Here is a 24,912-nt window from a genome sequence, read left to right as displayed (position 1 = left end):
TCATACCACAAGATATGGCCTTCCTACAACCAGTGTGTTGTGTATTATAGTGCTGGAGCAGCCCGCCTGCTAATACTATGGGCTGCTATTGCTTGGCTGGTTGTCAAAAATTGGGGGTTCCCTGCATCCTTTTTTAAAAAAAATATTTAAATTTAAAATACTGTGGGGACACCTCTATTCTTGATAAATAGCCTTGCTAAATCTGACAGCTGATGGTTGCAGCCCCCAGCTGTCCATTTTGCCTTGCCTTGCTATCAAAAATACAGGGGAACTAATGTCATTTATTTATAGTGCTGGCAGTGGCTGATGAATACTCTTATCAGCCACCGCCTGGTGTCACTCTTATCAGCTGAATACAACTCTCAACTTTCTCTTCTACTAGCGCTGATCGCAGCACAAGCAGGTGAGAATGATGAAACCTTTCTTCAGCACCCGGCGCCTGGAAACAGCGAGAACAGTACCGCTTCTTCCCAGGTGCCAGTACATGTGATACTGATGCAGCACATAGCTGCCACACGCATGCCACAAGTATTACACACACAGACACACGGACAATGATATCTCTGGTACTGGTTTTTCCAGTATCGGAAATGTCAGGATGTATGAAAGAGCCCTAAAGTAAAGTTCTAATAATGAATATAAAAGTTAGGCCCAGCTTTACACCTCACAAGATGTATGTGTGCGTTATATAGTTTAATTCTATTTAATCAACAGACCTTTTATGTACGCAGAGTAACCTCTCTCTGGATTACAAAATTACCCTAATTGATGTGGGGTTAGTGATTGAATATTTGATTGGAGGAGCTTATAGAAGTAGCTACACAAGGAAGAGTTTCCGTGCATTATACAACAGTCTCTACAGAAAGCAAAAGGTGATTATTCATCTATTCTTTTCTTTTGGGGTGGGAGTGGAGGTTTGAGACTATACTTTGAAATCTTTCTAAAAAGTAATGAAGACCCTTGAACATTAAAGCTGTGTGCCCACGTAAGCGTTTTTTGTTTTTTTTTGCGTTTTTAGGCGTTTTTAGCGGCAAAAACGCTTAAAAATCGCTTAAGAGAAGCATCTTATTCATTTTAATTCATTTTGCACTTTTTGTGCATATTGATGAGTTTTTTCCGTGAAAAAAACGCATCGCGGTAAAAAACACAGCATGCTCATTAATTTTGTGGAAAAGTCCGCGTTTTTAGCTATTTTCTATGAGAATGGGGACGCTTGGAAAAAACGCATAAAAAACGCGTGGTTTTTGCTAAACGCATGTTTTCAGGGAAGGAGTCCGGTTTTCATGCAGAAATTTTCTGCATACGTGGGCATGTAGCCTAAATGAGCAATCCAGCATTTTTTTGTCCTATATGGTTCTGCATGGAATACCACTTGGGTTGTCTGCCATGTTATTCTTCCTGTCTGATATTGTTTCCCTAACAGTCTACATTTCCACTAATGCCTCCGTTTTTTATAACTGGGTTCACACGTAGCGGAACTCTCGCGGAAATTACCGCGAGAATTCCGGAATTCCATTCCGCGGTAAAATCGCATTTTAAATTCCCGTGATTTTCCCGCGGAAAAACTAGCATTTTGCAAGCGTAATTAGCTTGCAGAATTGCTAGCGTTTTCCAAGTGATATGGAGCATCGCTTGGAGAACTGATTGACAGGTTGGTCACACTCGTCAAACATAGTGTTTGACGAGTGTGACCAACTTTTTACTATTGAGGCTGCCTATGCGGCTTCAATAGTAAAAGATAGAATGTAAAAAATAATTAAAAAAAAAATATTGTTATCCTCACCTTCCGACGTCCCGCACAGTTTTCCCGCCTCTCTCCACGCTCCCGGTCCCAGTAATCCTTTGCAACAATTACCGCGATGACGTCTGTTCTCGCGGGATCGCGACGTCTCGTGGTCATTCGCGATGACGTCGCACGAATGACCTTGAGACTTCGTGATCCCGCGAGAACGGATGTCATCGCTCGCAAGGGACCGGGAGCGTGGAGAGAGGCGGGAAGGCTGCACGGGACGTCGGAAGGTGAGAATAACAATATTTTTTATTTTAAATTCTATTTTTTACAGGGATATGGTACCCAAAGCCCGGAGGACAGTCTCCTCTCCTCCGGACCGTGGGTACCATCCGCAAATGTTCTGCTTACTTTTCGCATGGTGTGCACAGCCACATGCGTAAAGTAATCAGAACAATGCATTCCTATGGGTGCGGGATCGCCGCGATTCCGCGAAATTAATGACCATGCTGCATTTTTTTACCGTGAAGCGATTCAGCTGCGGTAAAAACCGCAGCATTAGTACAGCATTGCGGAATCCCATAGGAATGCAAGAAATGCTTATTTTTCGCGGCAAAATCGCGCGGTTAAATCCACCGCGGAAACGCAAAAAAAAGCCACGTGTGAACTCAGCCTAAGAGGGGAGAATCTCTGCACACCAAATTTGCTTTGTTCTGAGTCCGATCTATGGACAGTAGCAGTAGATGAGTTTCATTGAAATACTATTCCCTAAGGCTTTGATCACACTGCATTTCTGCAGCGTGTTGAGGTTTTTTTCATCAACTCCCCTTTAAAGCAGAATTCAGATGAACAGGGCCATAGAGTGCAATGATACAAAATAGAAAAACAGGAGTTCACTTGAGCTCCATTTGTAAGTGTCTGTCAATTCAGACCAGCAAAGGAACATGGCAGACTACATTTCTGTGCCTATCTGAAAAGACTGACACTCTCGGGAAAAAATACAGAAATGGAGTTCACTCAAACTCACTGTTAATATCATTGCAGTCTATTGCCCTGTTAGGATTTCTCTTGAACTGTTTTTATTTTATAGGGGTTTAGGCGGAACCCCTGAATGCATTGCAGAAATGCCTTGTGAATAGAGTCTAGCTCGCACTGCCGAGTATCAGTGTATTCTATGTGATGCATTTTCAGCCTATCTTACCCTGCCTCATGCTTGTGATAGGTTTCTCCTTGTGCACTGAAGCTGCATCTCATTGTATCCATCTGGCTTCTGCACACAGTACCCGCAAATAGTAAAGACAGACTACCACTTAATCATTGTAAGAACTCGCAATGCTTAAAGAGTAACAATCATTTTAATTTTTATTTAATAAATCTATAATACAGTACACAGGAAAATAAGCAGCTTTGTAATATGTTTTATTATACAAATCTTCTTTCTCTGACAGAATTGATCAGTGATTATCAAAATTCTCAATTCTAAGGTAAAATATGTATTGAGTGAAGACAGACTTTCACTGTAACTTAGGTGGATGTGGATCCACTGCCCCATGGGTCGAGCGTACCCTGGAAGGGCATAATTAAGAGACTATTAAGTATTCACTAGAGCCTCTGATGGTGAGGATAGGCTTTGCTGCTGTTAATCACCAGGTACTTCTTCAGGGCAGCCCCCAGGTCTTCAGCAGCTGACTGGAGGGTCAGACCCACAGGTACAGTTGGACTGAGGCAGAGACGTGGCCAGACAATCGGGTCAGTGAAGGCAGCACAGGTTCGATGTACGTGGCTGAGGTCAGGAGCGGAGAGGTCAGCATAAATATGTAGGCAAGCAGGGTCAGAAACTGGGAGAGACAATACAAGAGAGCATCTTCCAAGAATCTAGACAGAGACTGAACTAGAACTTTAGATCAGGTGAGGAGAAGAGGGAAGAGCTACGTAATATAGTACCTGCTCATTGGTCATTGACTGGGGAATCCAAACCTTGCAGGACACAGCAGAGTTAAATTCCTGCAGGATTTAGCCTACAGGATCCCTGGTTCCTGATTTGTCAGCGCGGTCCATGGTCTGAACGTAATTGAACACTGGTGGGTGTGGACCCACTGCGCCATGAGCCGGGCTTACACTGGAGGGGCGTGACTAAGTGTCTACCGCTTCTTCATTAGGACCTCTGATGGTGAGCATAGGCTGGGCTGCCAGTACACAACAGGTACCACTCCAGGGCAGTTCCTGGGACTGCAGCAGCTGACCATAGAGTCAGAGAAATAGGTACAAAGTACCGAGGGGCAAGAGAGAGATGCACAGTGAGATGTTCCCAGGTCAGGGCAGGCAGCACGAGTTCACAAAACAAATCCGGAGTCAGGATGGAGAAGTTAAACTGAGCAGGTAAACAGGTTGGGTCGATAACGTAAGAAATAAAACTGAGAAATGCATAAACAGGTTTAGCAGAATTGTAAAACCGTTCTGGCAAGGAGTGGTGAGAGAGAGCTGTCCAATATAGCACCCACGGTTGGTGATTGAAAGCAGGACACAGCAGCGTTAAGTTCCTGCAGGATTTGGCCGCCCCCATAGCCATGTTGAGATAACAGGGATATGCAGCAGAGTTGTAAATGTTGCGTGAACTCAGCGCGGCGGCCAGACATGATAAGCAACACGGAGGACACAGAAAGGAGCGCATTTGAGATACCGCCGTGACATTCCCTTTACTGAGATAGGAGATGAGAGCTGCACCTGATAAGATTTTATGTAGATAGGAGGAGGAGGGACTTTCCCTCCTACATAGAATCTTATCAGTAGCAGCTGACATCTATCTCAGTAATGGGGAAATCTGCTTTCACTGAATACAGATTTTACCTGAGAATTTGGGAATTTTGAAAATGAGTAATTCAGGAGGAGAAAAAAGAAGATTCTTCTGATAAGATTGATTGCAACGTTGCTTATTTTTATTTGTACTATTGATTTATTAAATATTAATAATGCTTAATCTTTAATATATCCCTGCTCTGCTATATAAGGCAGAATGATCTCTTCACTTGGCACACAGAGAAGCAGAGTACATGGGGAGGGAATGTATCGGAGCGCTGTCGGGAAGGATTTGATTGAGTCTGGCGGCATCCTGTAGTTCTCTGACAGTCAGAGCCCGACCTCCTGCATTGGAGAACATGTAGTAAACTGGTGGGATATTTTGATGGAACTTAGCTGGAATGAGTGAAGTATATGCCAAGAAAACAAATAGCTTAGGTGCTATTTTAGGTTTCACTTAGATTGATCTGGCCTTACACAGACCCTTATACACTCCCATAGATTTACATAGACTCACACTGTTTTTTTTTTTTGTATGCGAACTATAAATAATAAGACCGTTATTTGCCAAGTAAATCAGTTGTCTTTTTTTTTTCTCCTCCTTTTGATGTTCTGCCAGAGGACCCACAATTCTACTAACAGCTTGGCACGAAGTTTGTCTCATCTTTCCCTAAGCCAGAACAGTCAGATGAACAGCAAGCTTGCTTCACCCGAGAATACCTTGCATTCGCAGTTCCTCCGGACAGCACAGCCTTATAAGCGCAAGGTGATTCATCCAAGTTTTAGATCCAGTTTAATTGAAAACCTTCTGGTAGAATCAAGTTTCTAATCTACCCTATGCGCGTACGGGGCTGGAAATGCTAATTTAGGGTATGATTTACGTCCTTTATCTGTCATTTTATTGTATATGTTTCTGACACGTACAAAGTGTTTTAAATGGAATCAGTCACTGTTTTTTTTCTATGTAATCTGAGAGCAGCATGATATAGGAACAGAGACCCTGATTCTAGTGATTTGTCATTTACTGGGCTGCTTGCTGACATTCTTAAAAAAAAAAAATCTGTGTTTTATAAGCTGGAAATGATCACAATAGCACTAGTTGTCTTGTGTCATGTAGTCCTCCTGCTCTGTGTAATTCCATCCACAAAAATGATTCACAGCTTTCTATCAAAATAGAGTGTACTCAGAGAGTTGCCAATCGGTGGTGTGGGCGGAGTTATAGAGTTCATCATTCAGAGAACTGCTAGAGCTGCAGCAGATAAAACCATGTTTGTGTCAAAATAACAGCAAGTAGCCCAGTAAGTGACACATAGCTGGGATCAGGGTCTCTCCCTCTACATTATGCTGCTCTCCAATTACATAGCAAGAACCTGCTGACAGATTCCCTTTAACTCTAAATTTAATAGTGAAAGTCTCATCTTTGCCTCTCACATTGATTTCACAATACTTTGCATAAATGATTTCACAATATAATTACAGCATAATATATGTTGCCTTCACAAGAAGAAACACATTTCACAATTCCAAGAAGTTCACCCAGACACGAGACTTCTACTATTGGGAGCCATTTTGGCACTAATATTTGGCAACGTATGTTATTGCAACATGTAAAAGAATGCGATTTACTATTTTGTTACTGTGTGTAGATGAAAATACACAACACTCCGTCACATCACCAAACCAAGTTCGTATATTAGTGAAAAAAGTGGTGTCTGGTGTAAACTACAGGCGCTTTTTTGGGGGGGAGGGGGCGGTGGTTCAACATAGCAGTAACTTGTTGCCTAAAAACCTGTATTTATGGAGAACCTGTCATCTTTCCGACATGTTTGTTTTGGCAAATAATTATATTCTCCCTAATTAACTACTCTGCAGCTCCTTTACTGTTCCCATATTAGTCCTACTGAAATATTTGACTAAAATAAATAATATTGAATAAATTGACAACTGAATGTTACCTTTAGAGTGGCGTTCCCACACCCTTTCACTGTCCACTCACTGCAGTCAGTATGGTACTGTTTGGGGACTTGCCCCTTTCATAAGGAAAATGATAACGCCCAGTTGTCTATTCATTTATAAGTGTCTAAGTGGAAATAAATGAATATTTTATTTTTTCATGGGGAATAGAAAACGTACGTAGACAAAAATCAGAAATTCAGTAACGTGGTTCAGAAACTGCTATCTGATGCCCATGGTTTGGTATGGTGACTTTCAGGCTCTAATTTCTCCGATAACTTTTTGTATGCTGTGTGAATTGTCACAGATCACAATTTACATCGATAAGCAGACATACTATAAACACACTCCAATATTGGTGATGGAATCCACATCGCTGTAAGTCATCACACCCTAACAGAAGTGCAGTCTCGGGATTTGGGCCTGCTACTTCCTATGGTCACATCTAATCCTAGAACAAACTGTTTTCTACAGGTTCACTATTTCTTCAGGCAACTCTAGGTGGCTAGTTTTGTAAAAGGGATTCTGTCAGCTGGTTTTTGCCACGTAATCTGAGAGCAGAATAATGTAGAGAATTGTGTGTAAAAGATAAAGGATGGCACTCACCGTTCTATCGTGAAAATTCTTTATTGATTAAAAGGCATTGGCTCGGGAGGAATTCAACGGGACCCGTTGAAGCGCAAGTGCGTGAAACTGCCATCGTCCACCCATATTCCTCCCGAGCCAATGCCTTTTAATCAATAAAGAATTTCCACGATAGAACGGTGAGTGCCATGCTTTCTTATCTTTTTCACACAATTTGATTTTATGTTTTTCATTGGATTGAGCACCCATTCTGATGGTATCATGGCGTTCGGTCCAGGTGTGTGATTTGTGATTTTAATTGCAGTCATGGAACTGCTTTGGGGTTAAGGAGCAGTGCCGAACCCTCTTTCATTTGGAGAATAATGTAGAATCAGAAGCCCTGATTTCAGCGATGTGTGCCTTTTTGGGCTACTTGCTTTAGTTTTGATAAATTTACATTTTTTTCAGTAAGAGATTATCACAAGGGGACGAGTAAACCTGCTGCCATATAGTCCAACATATTCATGAGCTCTGTATAATCTTGTCCTTACTACTGATTGATAGCTTTCTGTGTACACTATGCATAGGCAGAAAGTTGCCAATCAGTGGTTTGGGGGGGAATATACAGAGCTCTGGATTCAGAGAATTGCCGGATAAAATGGTGATTATCAGAACTGCAGCAAGTAGTCCAGTAAGTCATACATTGCTGGAATCCGGTTCTCTGCCCCTGCAGTATACTGCTGTCAGATAAGATATAAAAAAACTTGGTAATAGAATCCTTTTAAGTATTGTGGAATCTTTTATCTTTGAGGAATCTTTTTTTCTTAGGATCAGGACAAATTTCAAAACTCTGAATGTTTCATTAAGTGGCTAAGCACTTGTGGAATCTGGACAGTAGTCAGGTTGACTGTAAAAGGAGTATAAGTATGCAGGAGAGGCCACTTCTTAGTCAAGAGTATTGCTCTGTCATTTTGGCTTTTTAGTAACATACTTTCATGCCTAAAAGTTTTCCCTCTGAAAAAGTGGAAAAGTAACATAAGTATGAAATCTGCACATAGGGCTTGGAAGAGTTTAAATTACCCGTGGGCTTTCATGGTTCCATTCATAATGTAAAAATATAGACAAGACCAGCACTCCTCTAGTACTAAATTAATGCACAGGTGCACGTATGCCATGGTCAATATACAGGACATGTACAGTGGGTGAAATAAGTATTGAACACGTCACTAATTTTCTAAAGGTGCTATTGACATGAAATTCTCACCAGGTGTCAGTAATAACCCATCCAATTCACACAGGAAAGAAATCAAATCATAGGTTTATATAAATTGTTATGTGTAATAATGAAAAATGACACGGGGAAAAAGTATTGAACCCATGAAGAAAGTGAGGTGCAAAATGCCATGGAAAGTCATGACACCAGCTGACATCTAGCAGCTATTGGAAAGCAATCCTGCCATTTAGTGAAAAATTATGTCAAGTTGGTTCAATTGATTGCCTATAAAAAGGTGTTTCATTACCAGGATGCCACGCAAGAAACCCCTCATGATGATGGATAAAACAAGTGAGCTGTCAAGACCTTCACAAAGTTATTGTTGCAAAAAGTACTGATGGCATTGGTTACAGAAGGATTTCTAAACAATTGAAGGTTTCAGTGAACATTCTGGGGCCATAATCTGGAAGTGGAAAGATCATCATTTCACCATAAATCGGTCACAACCAGATGCTCCTTGCAAGACTGTAGGCATTGTAGGGATTCGCTCTGGTAGTTAATGGCAGGGCTGCAGTAACGAGGCAACACACAGGCTTAAAGTCCAATTTCAGTGGTTTAATGTCACGTTGCAAACAGCAGGTTAACAGAAAGTAAGGAAGAACATAAATATACTCCAGCTTGTAGAATCACTGGTCCCAGACTCACCCCTTGCATGGGACGGGCTTAACTTAGCGGCTGCCAGGTCCGCGGCATCCGCCAGGTGCCATTCCCAGGGATGTTGAGAGCCTTGCTGCTGTAGTCCTGCAGCACAGGAATCCTGTATACAAGTTTAGGCTAAGTTCAGCCAAGTTCCTGTAACTTCCAGACACACCCTCACCATGTGCCAAACACCAACCTCCATTACATAGCCCATTACCCCTCCTACAGGTGAGGTAAACCTCACATGGGCTGATCACGTGAAAATGACATCATCGCAAGTCCTGTCTTTAGGGAAAAACCCGGCCAAACATTAACCTGCTGGGAGAAATGTATCTTCCATCCAGTAAAACACCCTTTGCTGTACCACATACCTCCCTCCTATGTTCAACCCTAAGGGGGTGGACACATGACATACCACAACAGAGACAGAGGACCACCTGTGGAGAGCTACAGAAACATGTATGCAGGCACACCATACAAGACTCCATTGCTGAACAAAAAGCATGTTCAAGCGTGTTTAAAGTTTGATCAACAAAATTTAGACAAGCCTGTGAAATACTGAGAGAATATAGTCACGTGAGATGATACCAAAATTGAAGTATTTGGATGCCATAATACCCACCATGTTGGGCATCCAAAAGGCACTGCATATCACCCCAAAACACCATACCAACAGTGAAGTTTGGAGGTGGGAACATCATGTTGTAGGGCTGTTTTTCAGTGTAATGCACTGGCAAACTTCATATAATTCTTGATAAAAATCTGAGGCTATCTGCCAGCTTGATGATGATGAAACGAGTGTGCACATTTCAGCAAGACAATGATCCCAAACACCCAGCCAAGGAAACTCTCCATTAGTTTCAGAGAAAATAAAGCTTCAAGACTGGCCCCTTCCAATCACCTGACCTGTATCCAAGAGAAAATGTATGGAAGGAACTAAAGCTCAGAGTCCATAGAAGAAGCCCACAGACTCTTTAGAATTAGAAGAGTGTTTGTGTGAAAGAAATGGTCAAAATCACACCTGAGGAATGAATGCGACTAGTTTCTCTATACAGGAGGCATCTTGAAGCTGTCATTACCAAAAGGCTTTTGTAAGAAGTATTAAATACATTTCAGTAAGCGTGTCCAATACTTTTCCCCTGTGTCATTTTTCATTATTACACATAACCTAATTTATGGACATCTATGGTTTGATTCTTTGCCTGTGTAGATTGGATGGGTTGTTACTGACATCTGGTTAGAAATTCATGGCAATAGCACTTTTAGAAATGTATTTACTTAGAAAATCGATGACTGTTCAATACTGATTTCACCGCTGTATACTAACAAAATGCATTAGTGCTCTGTGATTAACAAATACTTGAATTCAACTAATGATCTACACAGAAAAATGTTAATTTTTAATTAAAAAAAAAATGTTCAAGCCATCCAACCATGACAAGGTGTACCTGATATGGATCCTAGCCCAACCTGACTCACTGGTTCCAATCTTAGGAAAATTAATGCCATTGGCATGAACACAGCCTAATTTGGAGACTTATCAAAGGCACTCGGGGAACAAGAATGTGCCAGAACCCATATGCCTCTATAATGTAGTCCATTGGCCAGCATTGTTGTTGTGTGTTTTTTTTTTTTTTTTAAACTTTTGTAAATAATTTTGGTGACCAAGAAGTTTAATCCCTTCGCGACCTTAGAAATATAGGTCCATCCAAGGTCGTGTCACTGGCTTTGATGTAGGCTCCGGTGCTTAGCTCGCGTCTTTACTGTACATGACAGCTGATCTGATCAGCTTTCATGTGCCTCTAACAGTCAGACTTGAGATCCACCTGTGGCTCTTAACCAGTTAAATACCGCTGTCAATCAATGACGGCAGCATTTAACACATGCCGGCCGGAAGCGCGTCACAAATCCCGCCCATCGATGCCGCTGTTGCGTGATCGCGTGGCGCCAATGGTTTGTCATGACAGCTGGGACTCTGCAGAAGACCTCGTGGTTGCCCTTGCATATCTCCTGTGAACCCCACAGGTGATCGGATGATCGTAACTTTAAGTCTCCTAAGGGAAGTAAAAAGTAGAAAAATCGCCCCCCTTTTTCCTCATTCAAAATAGAACAAAACAAAAAAATACACATATTTAGCATTGCTGCGATCTGAAACGTCCGATCTATCAACATACAAAAATAATTAATCTGATCAGTAAATGATGTAATGAGAGAAAAAATTGTTTTTTTTTGGCAGCCACAACATTGCAATTACAGGTGACCAAAACATTGTATCTTCCCCAAAATGATATCAATAAAAACATCCGTTCAGTGTGTAAAAAAGAAGTCATCACCCAGCTCCAGATCCCCAAAAATGGAGATGCCTCTGGTCTCAGAAAATGGCGATATAAGCAAATTTTTTTCTCTTACAAATTTAGGATTTTTTTTCTTGACTTATGGTAAATAAAAAATAACCTACACATGTGTGGTATTTATGTACTCGTTCTGACCTGGGGAATCATATTGGCAGGTCAGTTTTAGCATTTAGTGAAGATGGTCAATGAAAAACCCAAAAAACAATTGTGGAATTGCATTTTGTTGCATTTTAACGGACATTTGGAATTTTTCTTTCACCGTTTTCCAGCATGCAATATGGTAAAATCAATGATGTCTTTCAAAAGTACATCTCGTCCCACAAGAAAACAAGCCATTGCAGGAAAAATAAAACCGTTATGGCTTTGAGAAGAAGGGGAGCAAAAACGGAAAATCACAAGGTGGTGTGGGGTTAGAAAGTGTAATCTGTTTTATAGAATAAGGCCGTGGTCACACTTGTGAGAAACTCGAACGAGTCTCGCATCTCAATACCAGGCACTGCCTCCGGCACTCGGACCGAAGCGCTCAGCTGCATAGAAATACATGCAGCCGCACACTCCGGTCCCCAGTACCGGCGGTAGTGCCGGGTATTGAGACGAGAGACTCGCGCAACTTTCTCGCAAGTGTGACCCCGGCCTAAGGCTAGTGTCGCACATCCATTTTTTTGCATGCTATAAAAACTGATCTTTTTTTTATAATTTGTTTTTTAGCCAATTTTTGGTACTTTTATTCATTTTTACCATCAGTCTGTCATACGCAAAAAAAGTATATAAAATTTCCAAGCTTCTCCTACCCAATAATTGTAACATAAAGTCAGTATTTCAATGGAGTGCTTGTGATCTGCAAATCAGACCACAGTTGGACATGTCTGCTTTTTTTTTTTGTTCAGCTGCTCAGTAAAAAAGACATATGAACAGTCCCTTAGGATATAATACGTACCTGTTCTATCCATCACCAATACTGATGGAACACATACAAGAATATCGTATGTGTGGATGGCGGCATGCGGGCGAGGACAACCATATCACAAACACACGTGTTCAGTTGTTACAATATAATGATTGTGAACTTTTCTCCCCTTGGTTTTCCTGAACGGACAGTCTGTACAGAGGACACCCTGCCTAATTTAAGCGTAAAATAGTTTTTACGCAACAGTCGTCAATATGATAACCGTCCTAACTCCTGAAATATCCAGGTCAAGTAGGAGTTTCAGGTTTATTACTGCCTGTAATCTAGTTTATCAGGTCAAGATGAACTTTTAAATATGTTGTATTCAGAGATACTAATCCAAACAAACTCTCTAAAGATATTGATTTATTGGACAATGTGCCAAGGTGCACCATGAGCTTGAACAATCTGATATTTCCCAAATGGGAAATCATTCACTGAGACATTGTAGTAAGATTTTCACATGAGCCACTTCTTGTACACGGGCCCGTTATGTTTTGCGTCAGAAATGTCTGCAGTAAATACCTGTGTTTTGGCAGCAAAAACAATGCATAAAAGAGTGCTTTTTTTGCGTGCGTTTTTACTGCTTTATTTTATGCAGTCTTTTTTTCCCCCTTGAATTAGAATGGGTGAAAAACGTAGCAAAAACACTGAAGGAATTGACATACAAACCTGTACATGAGACAGTAAAATGCTGGATTTTTCCTGGCAGGAACATATACAAAAAAATGGAAAAAAAAGTGTGAAAAATGCAGCGTGTGGACATGCAAAATTACATCAGAAAAATATATAGAAAAAAGTTAATGCAGATTATTTTATTTGCATAACTTGTCAACATGATGCTAAATTGCGGTGTATCATTAGGGAAAATACGTTAAAGATACAGACACGTATTATCATCCTATTTACAAGCACAAGGAAAGGAATTTTCCAGCACCAGCAGTCATAAAATCTTGATTTAACTATATGAAATATCCATATACACAATCCGAACATGCACAATAGCACACCAACTGACGCGTTTCAGATCTCTGGTGATCCTTAGTCGTAGTCTAATATAAGATCTAATGGTATGTATTAATCTTGTGAGATTCTGGTGAAGGATGATTAAACAGTATATTTTATTTAAAGGAAAAAACTACAAACACTTTGAAATCAAAGAAGAAACCCAAGGATGAGATGAGTTCCCCGGAGGACCCTGAGCTAGCTGGTTTTGTTTATCCTTACAATGACCTCTTGGTTTGGGCAGTCCTGATGAAGAGACAGAATATGGCTATGTTTTTCTGGCAGCATGGTGAAGGCGCTATGGTGAAGGCGGTAATCGCCTGTAAACTCTACAGAGCCATGGCACACGAGGCAAAGCAGAGCAACATGGTGGATGACACCTCAGAAGAGCTGAAGAAATACTCAAAGTACGTCCTCTAAAAGGAAGATTTACTGCCTTAGGATAGATGAATTTGTCTTGTGAAGATAACCCCTGTCTATATGCCCTAATGGGGCATATAAATGGCAAGGAGGTGGGTCCCCTGGTAGAGGCTCCTCTTGATGAGCCAAAGCGGAGTGTCACTCTTGAGGACCTGATTTCCCATTGTTTTCTTTGCTGTACTCCGAAGTGTAAGCATGTGTCATCCAACATTTCTGGTTTGACGAGATGCATCATGATCTAAGTACAAGGCATAGGTTGTTTAATAACTAAACAGCTTTCCTAGAAACAGATATAGACAGTTAAGTAATTTTGTTGTTGTTTTTTTTTTTTTTTTTAAATCATTTTGTAGAATCTGTCAGATTTCTATTGACTGCTGATTGTCATGGTTTGAACAGGGTTCTTGCCCTGCACTCACAGGGTTAAGTGTTCGTGGCCTCTTTCTGGATCTGGGAGGGGTATTTATACTCACTCTTTACCAGGATTCTCTGTCAGCTATACTGTTGTTCTGGCGTGTCTGACCCCTGGTGTGCGTGTATTCTGCGTTGCTTGTTTGCTTCCCGTGTATGACCCGGCCTGTTCCCTCACTCTGTACTCCGTCTCTCGCTTTGGTACTATTGTCTTCTCCGGTTCTGACTTCCTGGCTTGGCTATCGTTACTCCGTTACAGTTTGTCCCTATTGTACCGTCTATTGCCCGTTCTGGTTTTCTGACCTATTGCTACGTCCTGACTATCCGTTCTGTCTAACCCTTTGGTACTGTCTTGCTATCTTGTGCTTTGACCCTGGCTTCATCTTGTTTCTGTCTCTGTCTATGCCCCTTGGTAACATTGTCCTGTAGTTACCTTTCTAGGAGTTTCCCTGCAGCTCCTAGATCTGTGGAGCTTAGGCCATGCCCCCAGCAGTCATGTGCTTCAGGTCCTGATACTCCGAAGCACGCATCGTCCACGCTGCTGCCCCGCTCCACAGGTATCTTTGAGCACTGTCTTTGTAGTCAGGACACCCGCACTGGCTCAGTGAGCAAGTGCAGTGCGGGGCTCCTGACACTGATTTTGTTTGAAATATTTAGTTTAAAGAACAATACAGAAAGAATGAAAAAATGCCATTTTGTCTGAAAGGAAGGCGCTCACTTTCATCCTCTAAGTGGTCTATGTCATTGATCCATGAGGTTGTAGAATTATTTCTTAACTAGGTTCCCTGGCAGCTCCTGACAACCACTATAGGGATGGAGTTACTTATATGAATTTCACTCCTAGAGACCATGTAAGTATAAGCTTAGAGGTGGGATGAGTGTCTTCCCTGTGGACAAAAGCCTCATTTCTAAGTGAATCTGTTAGCAGGCTTTTGCTATTAAAACTGAAAGCTGCATGATATAAGACAAGAGCGCCTGTCACAACTCTGTTGTCTGGTGTCCCAGGGCCAGGGATTCCTCCCCTGTCCCTAATGCTAGGGGTGCCCCAGCTTGCCCTGTTCCCCAGATTACTTTTGATGGTGAAGACGCCGGGGCCACGTATCTTGCCTTAGCTCCTGAATTCACTCTGTCTGTACCCTTCCTCTACCCAGGGAAGAGGGAAGTGGTAGTGTACCATAATACACCAACCAGACTAACAAGATAATACAAACAGGGGTAAAGGAAAATACTAATTATACAAATATACTCAAACAACAGAGGTAAACACTGGGGAGTGGAGGATGGGGTAAAACCAAAGTAGGAGAAGAAGGGGAATTAGCGCACAACATGAACCTCACAACAGTCACAGATAAATCCACCAAACTCCTTCTCAAGCAACAACAAACCATTTTCTCCTAACCATGCAGCCTGAAGCTAGCTCTGGCAATGAGTATTAGTAAACGACCATAGGAGATGGGAGTGGCTAACAGTGAACAGCTGAGAGCCTTAATGCAGGAAAGCTTTCAACTGAGCAGATTAACCTCTGCACTGCTAAAAGAAACCTTCACAGTTTAATATGAAGGTGAAGTGCTTCTAAACCGTGCAGGAGTAGGAGAAATCACACTCGGCGGTCTTCTGGCTCCTCTCTGAGGTAAACAAGTGACAGCGCCTGATTCCAATGATGTGTCACTTGTTAAGCTGTATTTTGTAGCTTAAGTAAAGCAGTGTTTTATCAACAGGAGATTGACTACAAGACTAGGTCTTGTGCACAGTAGTTAGAGTGATCTGTGTAACCCTGCCACCACCACTGATTGACAGCTTCCTGTGTACAGTGCACATTGTCAGTAAGCTGCTGATCAGGGGTGTGGGCGGGGTAATACAGAGCTCAGCATTCTGATCACTTCTACATGTACAACAGATAAAACGGATTATTTCAAAACTACACCAAGCAGCCCATTTAGTGATACAATGTTGGAATCGGGCTCACTTGTCCTATTTCTTGGTGCTCTCAGTTTACATAACAAAAACCTGCTGTCAGATTACCTTAGCATTCTAACCTTTCTTCTCAGAGATTTACTTTGCAGATGCGCTATATTATATTCATCAATTTGACCTAAGTCATGAGCACTTAGCCTTTGACTCACCTTTTAGTAAACAAATTATTTTATGTAAATGTTTAAGATGATGGCATTTAAAGTTATACATATATGTGAATGTCTTCAAATTGTAATTTTTTTTTTTTTTTTTTTACTTGTTTGCTCAGAGAATTTGGCCAGCTCGCACTGGACCTCCTTGGAAATGCTTTCAAACTCAATGAGCAAATGGCAATGAAGCTTCTGACATATGAGCTAACGAACTGGAGTAACTCAACGTGTCTAAAACTAGCAGTGTCCTCTTCGCTGCGCTCCTTTCTGTCCCACACGTGCACACAGATGCTGCTGACAGATATGTGGATGGGGTGTTTGAAGATGAGGAGGAACTCTTGGCTCAAGGTGTAGTTTACAGCAATCATATGATTGCATTGTAATATCCATGTATATTTTGAAAGATGGAACTTCAAGTTTCTCTATTATAACATGTCTAACTGGTCATACTGATTGTAGGGGTTCAACTCTCTGTTAGCGGCTTGGATATGCACCGGTACAGAGTTTTTATATCAAAATAGCATAAAGTTTATTTTCCATCATAAACTTTACAGCTCCAAAATGAAAACAGCTTTTCTCCAGTACAAATGGATAACATAAACAGTCCTTTCTTTAGGCACAATGAAGCAAAGTAAATATAGCAGCTTCTCCAATCTCTGTATTCCAGGCAGTATCAGCTCCAGCAGTTTAAACGCATTCACCAAACAAACACACCTCTGTTCAGTTGCAGCCCAAACATAATTCTGCTGAGCTAACCCAGCTGCTGTTGTTATGCCTGTAAAATACGATATTTCCCACCTAGACTCTTTTGGTTGTTTCTACATCCCAGACCTAAAATCCAGTCAAATTAAATATCTCTCAGTAACCTAGTGTTACTGGTACAGCCAATCACCTAGGTGACAAAGTATGAATTTAAAAAGTTTTTTTTTTTTTTTCCAAAAAAGAAATTAAGCATCTGGTGCCGCAATTTTTTTTTTAATTCTTATTTTGAAGTAAATGGTTACACTGAGGAATATTATGAATTGTAATACTTATCTATTTTCTTTAGAAGCTCTACTAATGACTGTTACCACATTCTTTCCTAAAGGTTATTTTGGGAATTATCTTGCCCCCCTGCATCTTGATGTTGGAGTTTAAAACTAAGGCAGAAATGTCACATGTACCTCAGGCTCAGGATTTTCACCAGTTTGCCAGGTTTTATGTAGATAACCCTTCTCCTAATTTGAGGACTGAGCATACAGTGGTGAGTACTGCTTTTTTTTTAGTTACTGTTACATTACTTGAATATATAGTATGCGGTATATGATCTACATCTGTATGTGACTGTAATTAACAGCCCACTAACACCTTGTAGTAATTACACAAATTGTTCTTTATGGGGTGACGTCACCTTTGGGACCCCTACCAATCCATCTGGGCCATTGCGCTGCTTCAGCACTGTGTCCCTTTCATATTTTTTCCTTGTACAGTTGGGTACTTTGAAATCCAACCCAACCCAATCACTTGAAAAGAGCCGCACTGTACTGGATTCCCAAGAATGCCCCATTGCAAGTAAAAACTGTTAAGGGGATGAAAACTGTGGCCCATTATTCTTCAGTATTGGTGGGGTTCCCAGATTTCATTATTAAGTGATGGCATGTTTTAATGACATGCTATCACCCACCCTGGAATGGGACTAATGTTGTGAATTCGCTTTCTGGCCTCCCTCTTGTTATTACTGAAGGTAGTGGAGCTGGTCAGATCGACAGAGGGGTTGCGAGTTCTCTTTCTGGGCTCCCTCTAGTGGTTACTGGAGGTAATGGAGCTGATCTGATTGACAGAGGCTTGCCACCTGATGATGATGATGACGATTGGCGATCTGGGGTTTCAGATTGGGATTTAAGACAGCCGACTCCCTCTATCCCTGCTGGTGATTTGCTTCCTGTTCCTCCTGAGCTCTGATTTCTCCATCTCTGTCCCTGCATGTTCAGCTAAGTGGTTTATTTGCTATTCTGTTTGCATTTGATCTGGTTTTGTCTATCTCTTCTTGGTGCGGGTCAGCCAGCTCCGGCTGGGGCTGTGCTGAATCACCGCCCATATGTTACTGCTTGTGCCAATTTGTTTTATCCCTTATTAAATTGGTCTCTTTTTGCTCTGCTTTCAGAATATACCAGAGTGCTGATATAGTGGGGGGCAAAGTCGTGTGACTTCAGTGTTTTTTGCATCTGATGTGTCTTTTTGAAGGGTTTTTTGCGTGATTGCAGACAGTGTCTTTCCTTTCCTGTCTAGTCAGTGTGGGCCCCATCATTTGCTCAGTCTATTTTCCTGCCTGTGTTTGTGTTTTCATCTTGTCTCACTGACAATATATGTTTGGGGGCTATCTATTCCTTTCGGGTCTGCTCTGGGGCAGTTTAGATTTCCCCTTTCTTGCTTTAGGCTTAGTTAGCTCTCCAGCTGTGCCAAGGTGTCTAGGATCATCGTAGGTACGCTCCACTGCTACTGCTAGTTGTGTGGATAGGATTAGGGGTCTGCAATCCGCTTAGGTACCAACCTCTCTGGTTTTCTGTGGGTTAGCCTGGACCTGCTCTCCTCCTCGGTGACCCATTCATAACAGACTAACTTTTAAAGAATTAATTCACACGAACTTTTGTATCAATTCAGATGAATTAAAATGAATCCCTCACTGCCATTAACAACAAATTCTTAATTGAACAGTACCACAAATTAGCCTCATTGTGTTAAGAGTAACCATCAACCTAGCCATATGGAAATATTGTATATTGATCCATAACCACCAGGAATATTATAATTTCTAAACTACTTGGGATGTTGCATATGATGACTTACCAATTAACACCCCCTCAACCCCTGAGATTAAAAAGTGTGATGTAAGAAGTTGATAAAGTGGCTATAAGGGTGACAAGAGGGCATTTTGATGTCTTTATTATAGTCCTGATAAAAGTGAAAGCAAAATGCCCCAGCCTCCCTTGTAAAGTCACTCTATAAACGTTTTACAACTCCCTTTTAAATGACAGGATGGTTTGGGGGGTTAGTAATGGTGTATTATCTGTGGGGCATGGATAAATCCATGTGAGTTGATTGTGCTGGTGTCTCCATTATGAACAAGAAATAATGTAAAGTAGGTCTCTTACTCCATAAAAGCATGAGACCAGTCAGCACCTATAGTTACATAGGTTGTAAAAAGACTCTGGTCCATCAAGTTTAACATTTCTCCACCAGTTATACATTCTTGGTCCTAATTTTCATTTTTTTTTTTCAGCAAAGCCTCGATGCTGAAAAGGGAGTAAAGAATTCCACCCAAGAAAAGAGCCATGTACAAGGAAGCCTGTCTGTATCTAGAAAGATCTGCGAGTTCTACAGTGCCCCTATTGTCAAGTTTTGGTTTCACACTGTAAGTAGAGTTGTATAGCTCGGGGTCACATGTTGAAATATCTACTGTAGAAATATCTTTTTCAGCCTATATTCTAGTGTTCTACATTGATGCTTTTTCACGGTTATTTCTAGATGGCGTACTTGCTTTTTCTTATGCTATTCACATATGTAGTGTTGGTTAAAATGGAGCCAGTGCCAAGTGTCCAAGAATGGCTGGTCATTACTTACATCTTTACTAATGCTATTGAGAAGGTCAGAGAGGTAAGTGTTTGTAGCACATTCAACTGGAAACCAGGTGCCATTTGGACGATTAATGGTTTTGACCACTTTTGTGTTAGATGAGTCCAGCTGTCAAAACCCTCCGATCAACTTTATTCCAATGGAAAGCTTGGTGTTACGTGTTTAACTCTCCTCTCAGCATTGTCAAAGGAAGAACAAAACCTATTTGGGTTTCCTTCACAAGTGATGGCCTGTACGTCTAATGAATGGACATGTTAAGCTAACAGTTCTCTCTTAAGTGTCCATACCAGACAACATCTATCATGTACATTGCATTGCTTCCCAACTTTTCGGATGTGGTCATTCAAACTTGTGTTTGACATTCTCATGGTTGTTGTCATGTCCTTCAAAATCACAAAGGACATCTTGTGGATGGAATCACACATTCCGTTTTTTTTAGCCAAAGCCAAAAGTAGATTCTTTGCGTGTCTTTCATGCCAAAATGCCCAATCAAATCTGTCCAGTTTTAGTAAATCCCTGATTAGAAAACCCCAAGATTTGTTCTTAAGCTCATCATAAACACTAGATGAAGGTAATGTGTATGTTAAAAGCATCACTCCATTTTTTTTTTATATGTCACGCTAATGTAAGGTCCTTGCCCTTAGTATTAAACTCACAAGTTGCAGTCTTCATCTGTTGGCACCGCTCCGGTCACCTTCTTCAGGTTGTGGCCTCTTGGATCGCTCCAGAGGTCATTACTCAATGTAAGTCTATGAGAGCCAGAAAGAGGCGCTCATGGACTTGCATTGAAAGCTTGTGACCATTACCCCTCACTTCTGGTCAGTCAGAATCTGCGGTCAGAATATGGTGGATTGAGACCAGGGCAGTGCCGGGAAGAGCAGAAGATGGTGACTGGTAAGTATAATACTAAGGTCAGGGATCTAACATTCTCTATACCACTCCAACGGTGAAATTAGAAAATAACGCTGGAGTGGGGCTTTAATGCTTAACATCCTAGACCAGCAGATACCTAAAAGAAGCCTGGCTTTTCCTGGTGTATACTGTGACAGTAGATCACAAACATGATCTGAACAGGCCCTTAGGGTTCCCTGTGCAGTTTAAATTTAAGCCGGCCATAATGTCAGCAGGACTGACTGGCAATCTAATGCATATGCGGGGCTCCCAAGTCTCTATTAAACAGATGATGACAAAGAAATAAAATTCAGGCTTTTTATTTAAGTGCCTGACCATTTTGTTCTCTAGGAGATACGCTGCTGACAGAACTTTCTGGTTATTTTGTTTATTTTTTTCCCCTTTCCCCATTAAAAACACAAACACTCAACTGAGAAAAAGATTTTGCAAGAGCATTATGCATAACTGTTCTCTGTGCATATAAAATATAACAGTTATTCTAGGATATGTATATTTGTAAAGTTGTTTGTTTAGTTTTATTAACCCACTGCACTCCGTGATTGGCTGAGGGGTGATGTGAGCTGTCGACATAATGTCACCTACAGCCAAAATACTAACGTGGAAGCAACAGCGGAGATCCGGCATTGGACCTGAGAAGGTGGAGTACTATAGGGAGTTGTTTTTCCCCTTGAGTCCTATCATCTGTGGACCACTTTCTTAAAAATGGAATACCCCTTTAATTAAAATAATAGCTTTAAAAAAGTTAATAAAATAATTGGTTTTAAAAGGGTGAAAGCCTCTGAAATTATAAGAAAGCAGGTCTACCAAATGGGCTGAATGTACTGTACTGTGTTGGCAAATTAACTTAAAACACGTTACCAGAGGCTTACCTAGGATTAGGGCAAGCAAAAGTAACAAAAGATGAGGCTCGAAAGTTCTACATCTGATACATCAATGATCGGTCTGAAAACATTTCTCCTAGGAATCCAATGTGATCACTCTTGGTGTGCCATAACAGTCATAAAAATGCCTGTTCTATGGGAGTAATGGGGGGAGGTGGCGGCTCTTCTTAATTTTACTCGTGGGCCCCCAAGATTATGATGCAAATCCCTGCAGATTGTAAATTCATTAAAATTCTCATGGACTACAAGGCACTATCAACTTTTTATTAGAAAGTTTTCACGTAAAATAGAGGTAAGATCTAATAAGGTTTGTTTCTAAGAACGGGATCTGCCTATGAGGCGCTGCATGTTGTTGCACACTGGATCTCGTCTTCTGATGCATGATTTATATTTTCCCAAAACTTCTTTGCGTTATTAAACTTTGAACGTGCTTGTAATTGATAGAAAATGTGTGACCTGTGATTATGCAGAGGTGTTCGTGGGTGATCATATCATGTACTTTGTATGGGCTGCTGGTGCACACTAGGAAATTACTCCTTTCTTATCACTGGGATCTCACTAAGGGGAATTGTTGGATTATTATGCACATCATGTTCCAGAACCTTCCAGGTGCCTGGAGTTCAGTGAAGCTGAAATATCCCATTAGGAAATCATCATGTTACTATGTGTGTAGTCATTGGGGTCACACAGTAAATAAATAGTGATACTATGAATGGCTTTATATTAGCAAAAATAGTCTGAATTCAGTGCTAATATGTGCAGATTTAAAGGGGTATTCCAATCTTCAAGATCCTGTCCCAAGATGGAGTAGCATTAGCAAATGTCTCCAATTAGAAATGTAATGTACAGGGTGGGCCATTTATATGGCTACATCTAAATAAAATGTGAATGGTTTGTGGTACATTAGTATATACTGTAGGAGGGGGGAAACTTTTCAACATGGGTGGTGACCATGGCGGCCATTTTGAAGTCGGCTATTTTGGATCCAATTTTATTTTTTCCAATGGGAAGAGGGTCATGTGACATCAAACGTATTGAGAATTTCACAAGAAAAACAATATTGTGCTTGGTTTTAACCTAACTTTATTCCTTCATGAGTTATTTACAAGTTTATGACCACTTATAAAATGTGTTCAAAGTGCTGCCCATTGTGTTGGATTGTCAATGCAACCCTCTTCTCCCACTCTTGACACACTGATAGCAACACCGCAGAAGAAATGCTAGTCTAAGGGGGTCAGATTCCTTATAGGAATGCTCGGACGTGACACCCATAATGTGGTGGTGCACCATCTTGCTGGAAAAAGTCAGGGAACGTGCCATCTTCAGTGCATGAAGAGGGCAACACATCATGTAGCAATTTCAGATATCCAGTGGCATTGAGGTTTCCATTAATGAAGAATGTCCCCACTATCTTTTTCTTCCATATCCCACACCATACCATCAATTATGGGTGTCAGGTCCGAGCATTCCTACATGAACAGTTAACTGGAAAATGAATTTGTCGTCGTGGGCCAGTTGAATGGCCACCAAGGTCTCCCGATCTGACCCCCTTAGACTTTTTTCTTTGGGGTCATTTGAAGGCAATTGTCTATGCTGTGAAGATGCGAGATATGCAGCATCTGAAACAATGGATACTGGAGGCCAGCGCTAGCATTTGTTCTGTAGTGTTGCTATCAGTGTGTCAAAAGTGGGAGAAGAGGGTTGCATTGACAGTCCAACACAGTGGGCAGCACTTTGAACACATTTTATAAGTGGTAATAAACTTGTAAATAACTCATGAAAGAATAAAGTTACATTAAAACCAAGCACACCATTGTTTTTCTTGTGAAATTCTCAATAAGTTTGATGTGTCACATAACCCTCTTCCCGTTGAAAAAAATAAGGCTGGATTCAAAATGGCCGACTTCAAAATGGCTGCCATGGTCACCACCCATCTTGAAAAGTTTCCCCCCTCCCATATACTAATTTGCCACAAACAGGAAGTTGATATCACCAACTATTCCCATTTTATTTAGGTGTATCCATATAAATGGCCCACCCTGTAGTTTTTCTGAATTGCTATGTCTCTTTCCTCATGGCAGGCATAGTTTTTCAACAATATGTGTTTGGAAACATTTTTTTTAAAACCGTGTATTCAGAAATTACACCTCACAATACAGTACATGAATGACACAATCCTCTACTAAGATGAAGATGGTAAAAGTACAAACAAATCCAACAATAACACAAGAAAAAAAAAGTACTTCTACTGTATGACTGTCTGATTCCAGCAAGGATCAGGTGAACCCAAGAAATGAGCTTAAGCTGACACGGAAAGGTAGTCAGGGCTCATCCTCACACCCCTGTTATCCGAAATGCAGAGGCTAGGCAGTCGGGGCTCATCCTCACACCCCTGTTATCCAAAATGCAAAGGCTAGGCAGTCGGGGCTCATCCTCACACCCCTGTTATCTGAATTGCGGAGGCTAGGCAGTCGGGGCTCATCCTTACACCCCTGTTATCCGAAATGCAGAGGCTAGGCAGTCAGGGCTCATCCTCACAACCCTGTTATCCGAAATGCAGAGGCTAAGCAGTCGGGGCCCATCCTCACACCCCTGTTATCCGAAATGCAGAGGCTAGGCAGTCGGGGCTCATCCTCACACCCCTGTTATCCGAAATGCAGATCCTAGGCAGTCGGGGCCCATCCTCACACCCCTGTTATGAACGGGTCGCCTAGGAAAAAAAAACAACACAAGCTAAGTCTCAGAAAACCAGAGAGGTTGGTAACTAGGCAGACTGCAGATCCCTGATTCTAACCACGCAACTAGCAGCAGTCGTGGAGCGTTCCTACGTTGGTCCTAGACGCCTCGTCACAACCGGAGAGCTAAATAAGCCTAAAGCAGGAAAAGAGGAAAACTAACTGCCCCAGAGCAGACCCCAAAGGAAAGACAGCCCCCCACATGTATTGACGGTGAAACAAGATGAAAACACATACAAAGGCAGGAAAATAGGCTGAGGAAACGATGGGGCCAAACTAACTAGAAAGGACAGGAAAGGAAACACACTGTCTGCAATCTGCCAATCACCCTATCAAAAATAATGTCCAACACATCTGATAGCAAAATTAACCGTGAAGTCACTAGACTTCTCCCACTATATCAGCACTCTGAAATATTCTGAGACAGAGCAAAAAGAGGCCAATCTAATAAGGGACCAAAAAAAAGCAAATTGGCAAATACAGATAAATAAGAGTGGAAATTCAGCACAGCCCAGCCGGGCTGGCTGACCACACAAAAAACTGAATTGACCAACAAGAGCAA

At 41.4% G+C, this 24,912-nt stretch overlaps 1 protein-coding gene across 1 annotated transcript in view; it reads left to right on the top strand.

Moving 5' to 3' along the window:
* Positions 1-24,912, top strand: part of TRPM6 (transient receptor potential cation channel subfamily M member 6) — a 278,440-nt gene that overhangs the window by 106,414 nt on the left and 147,114 nt on the right. Inside the window, exons 14-20 of the mRNA XM_073543757.1 lie at positions 732-872; positions 5,145-5,291; positions 13,386-13,666; positions 16,330-16,558; positions 17,298-17,453; positions 19,470-19,601; positions 19,715-19,843. Coding sequence (XP_073399858.1) covers positions 732-872; positions 5,145-5,291; positions 13,386-13,666; positions 16,330-16,558; positions 17,298-17,453; positions 19,470-19,601; positions 19,715-19,843 — 1,215 coding nt within the window. The remainder of the gene's footprint in view (positions 1-731; positions 873-5,144; positions 5,292-13,385; positions 13,667-16,329; positions 16,559-17,297; positions 17,454-19,469; positions 19,602-19,714; positions 19,844-24,912) is intronic.

This window comes from Dendrobates tinctorius, unplaced genomic scaffold, assembly GCF_039654945.1.
Source record: "Dendrobates tinctorius isolate UK_male_01 unplaced genomic scaffold, ASM3965494v1 ptg000134l, whole genome shotgun sequence".
Lineage (NCBI taxonomy): Eukaryota > Metazoa > Chordata > Amphibia > Anura > Dendrobatidae > Dendrobates > Dendrobates tinctorius.
This window is presented reverse-complemented; position numbering and strand designations above follow the sequence as displayed.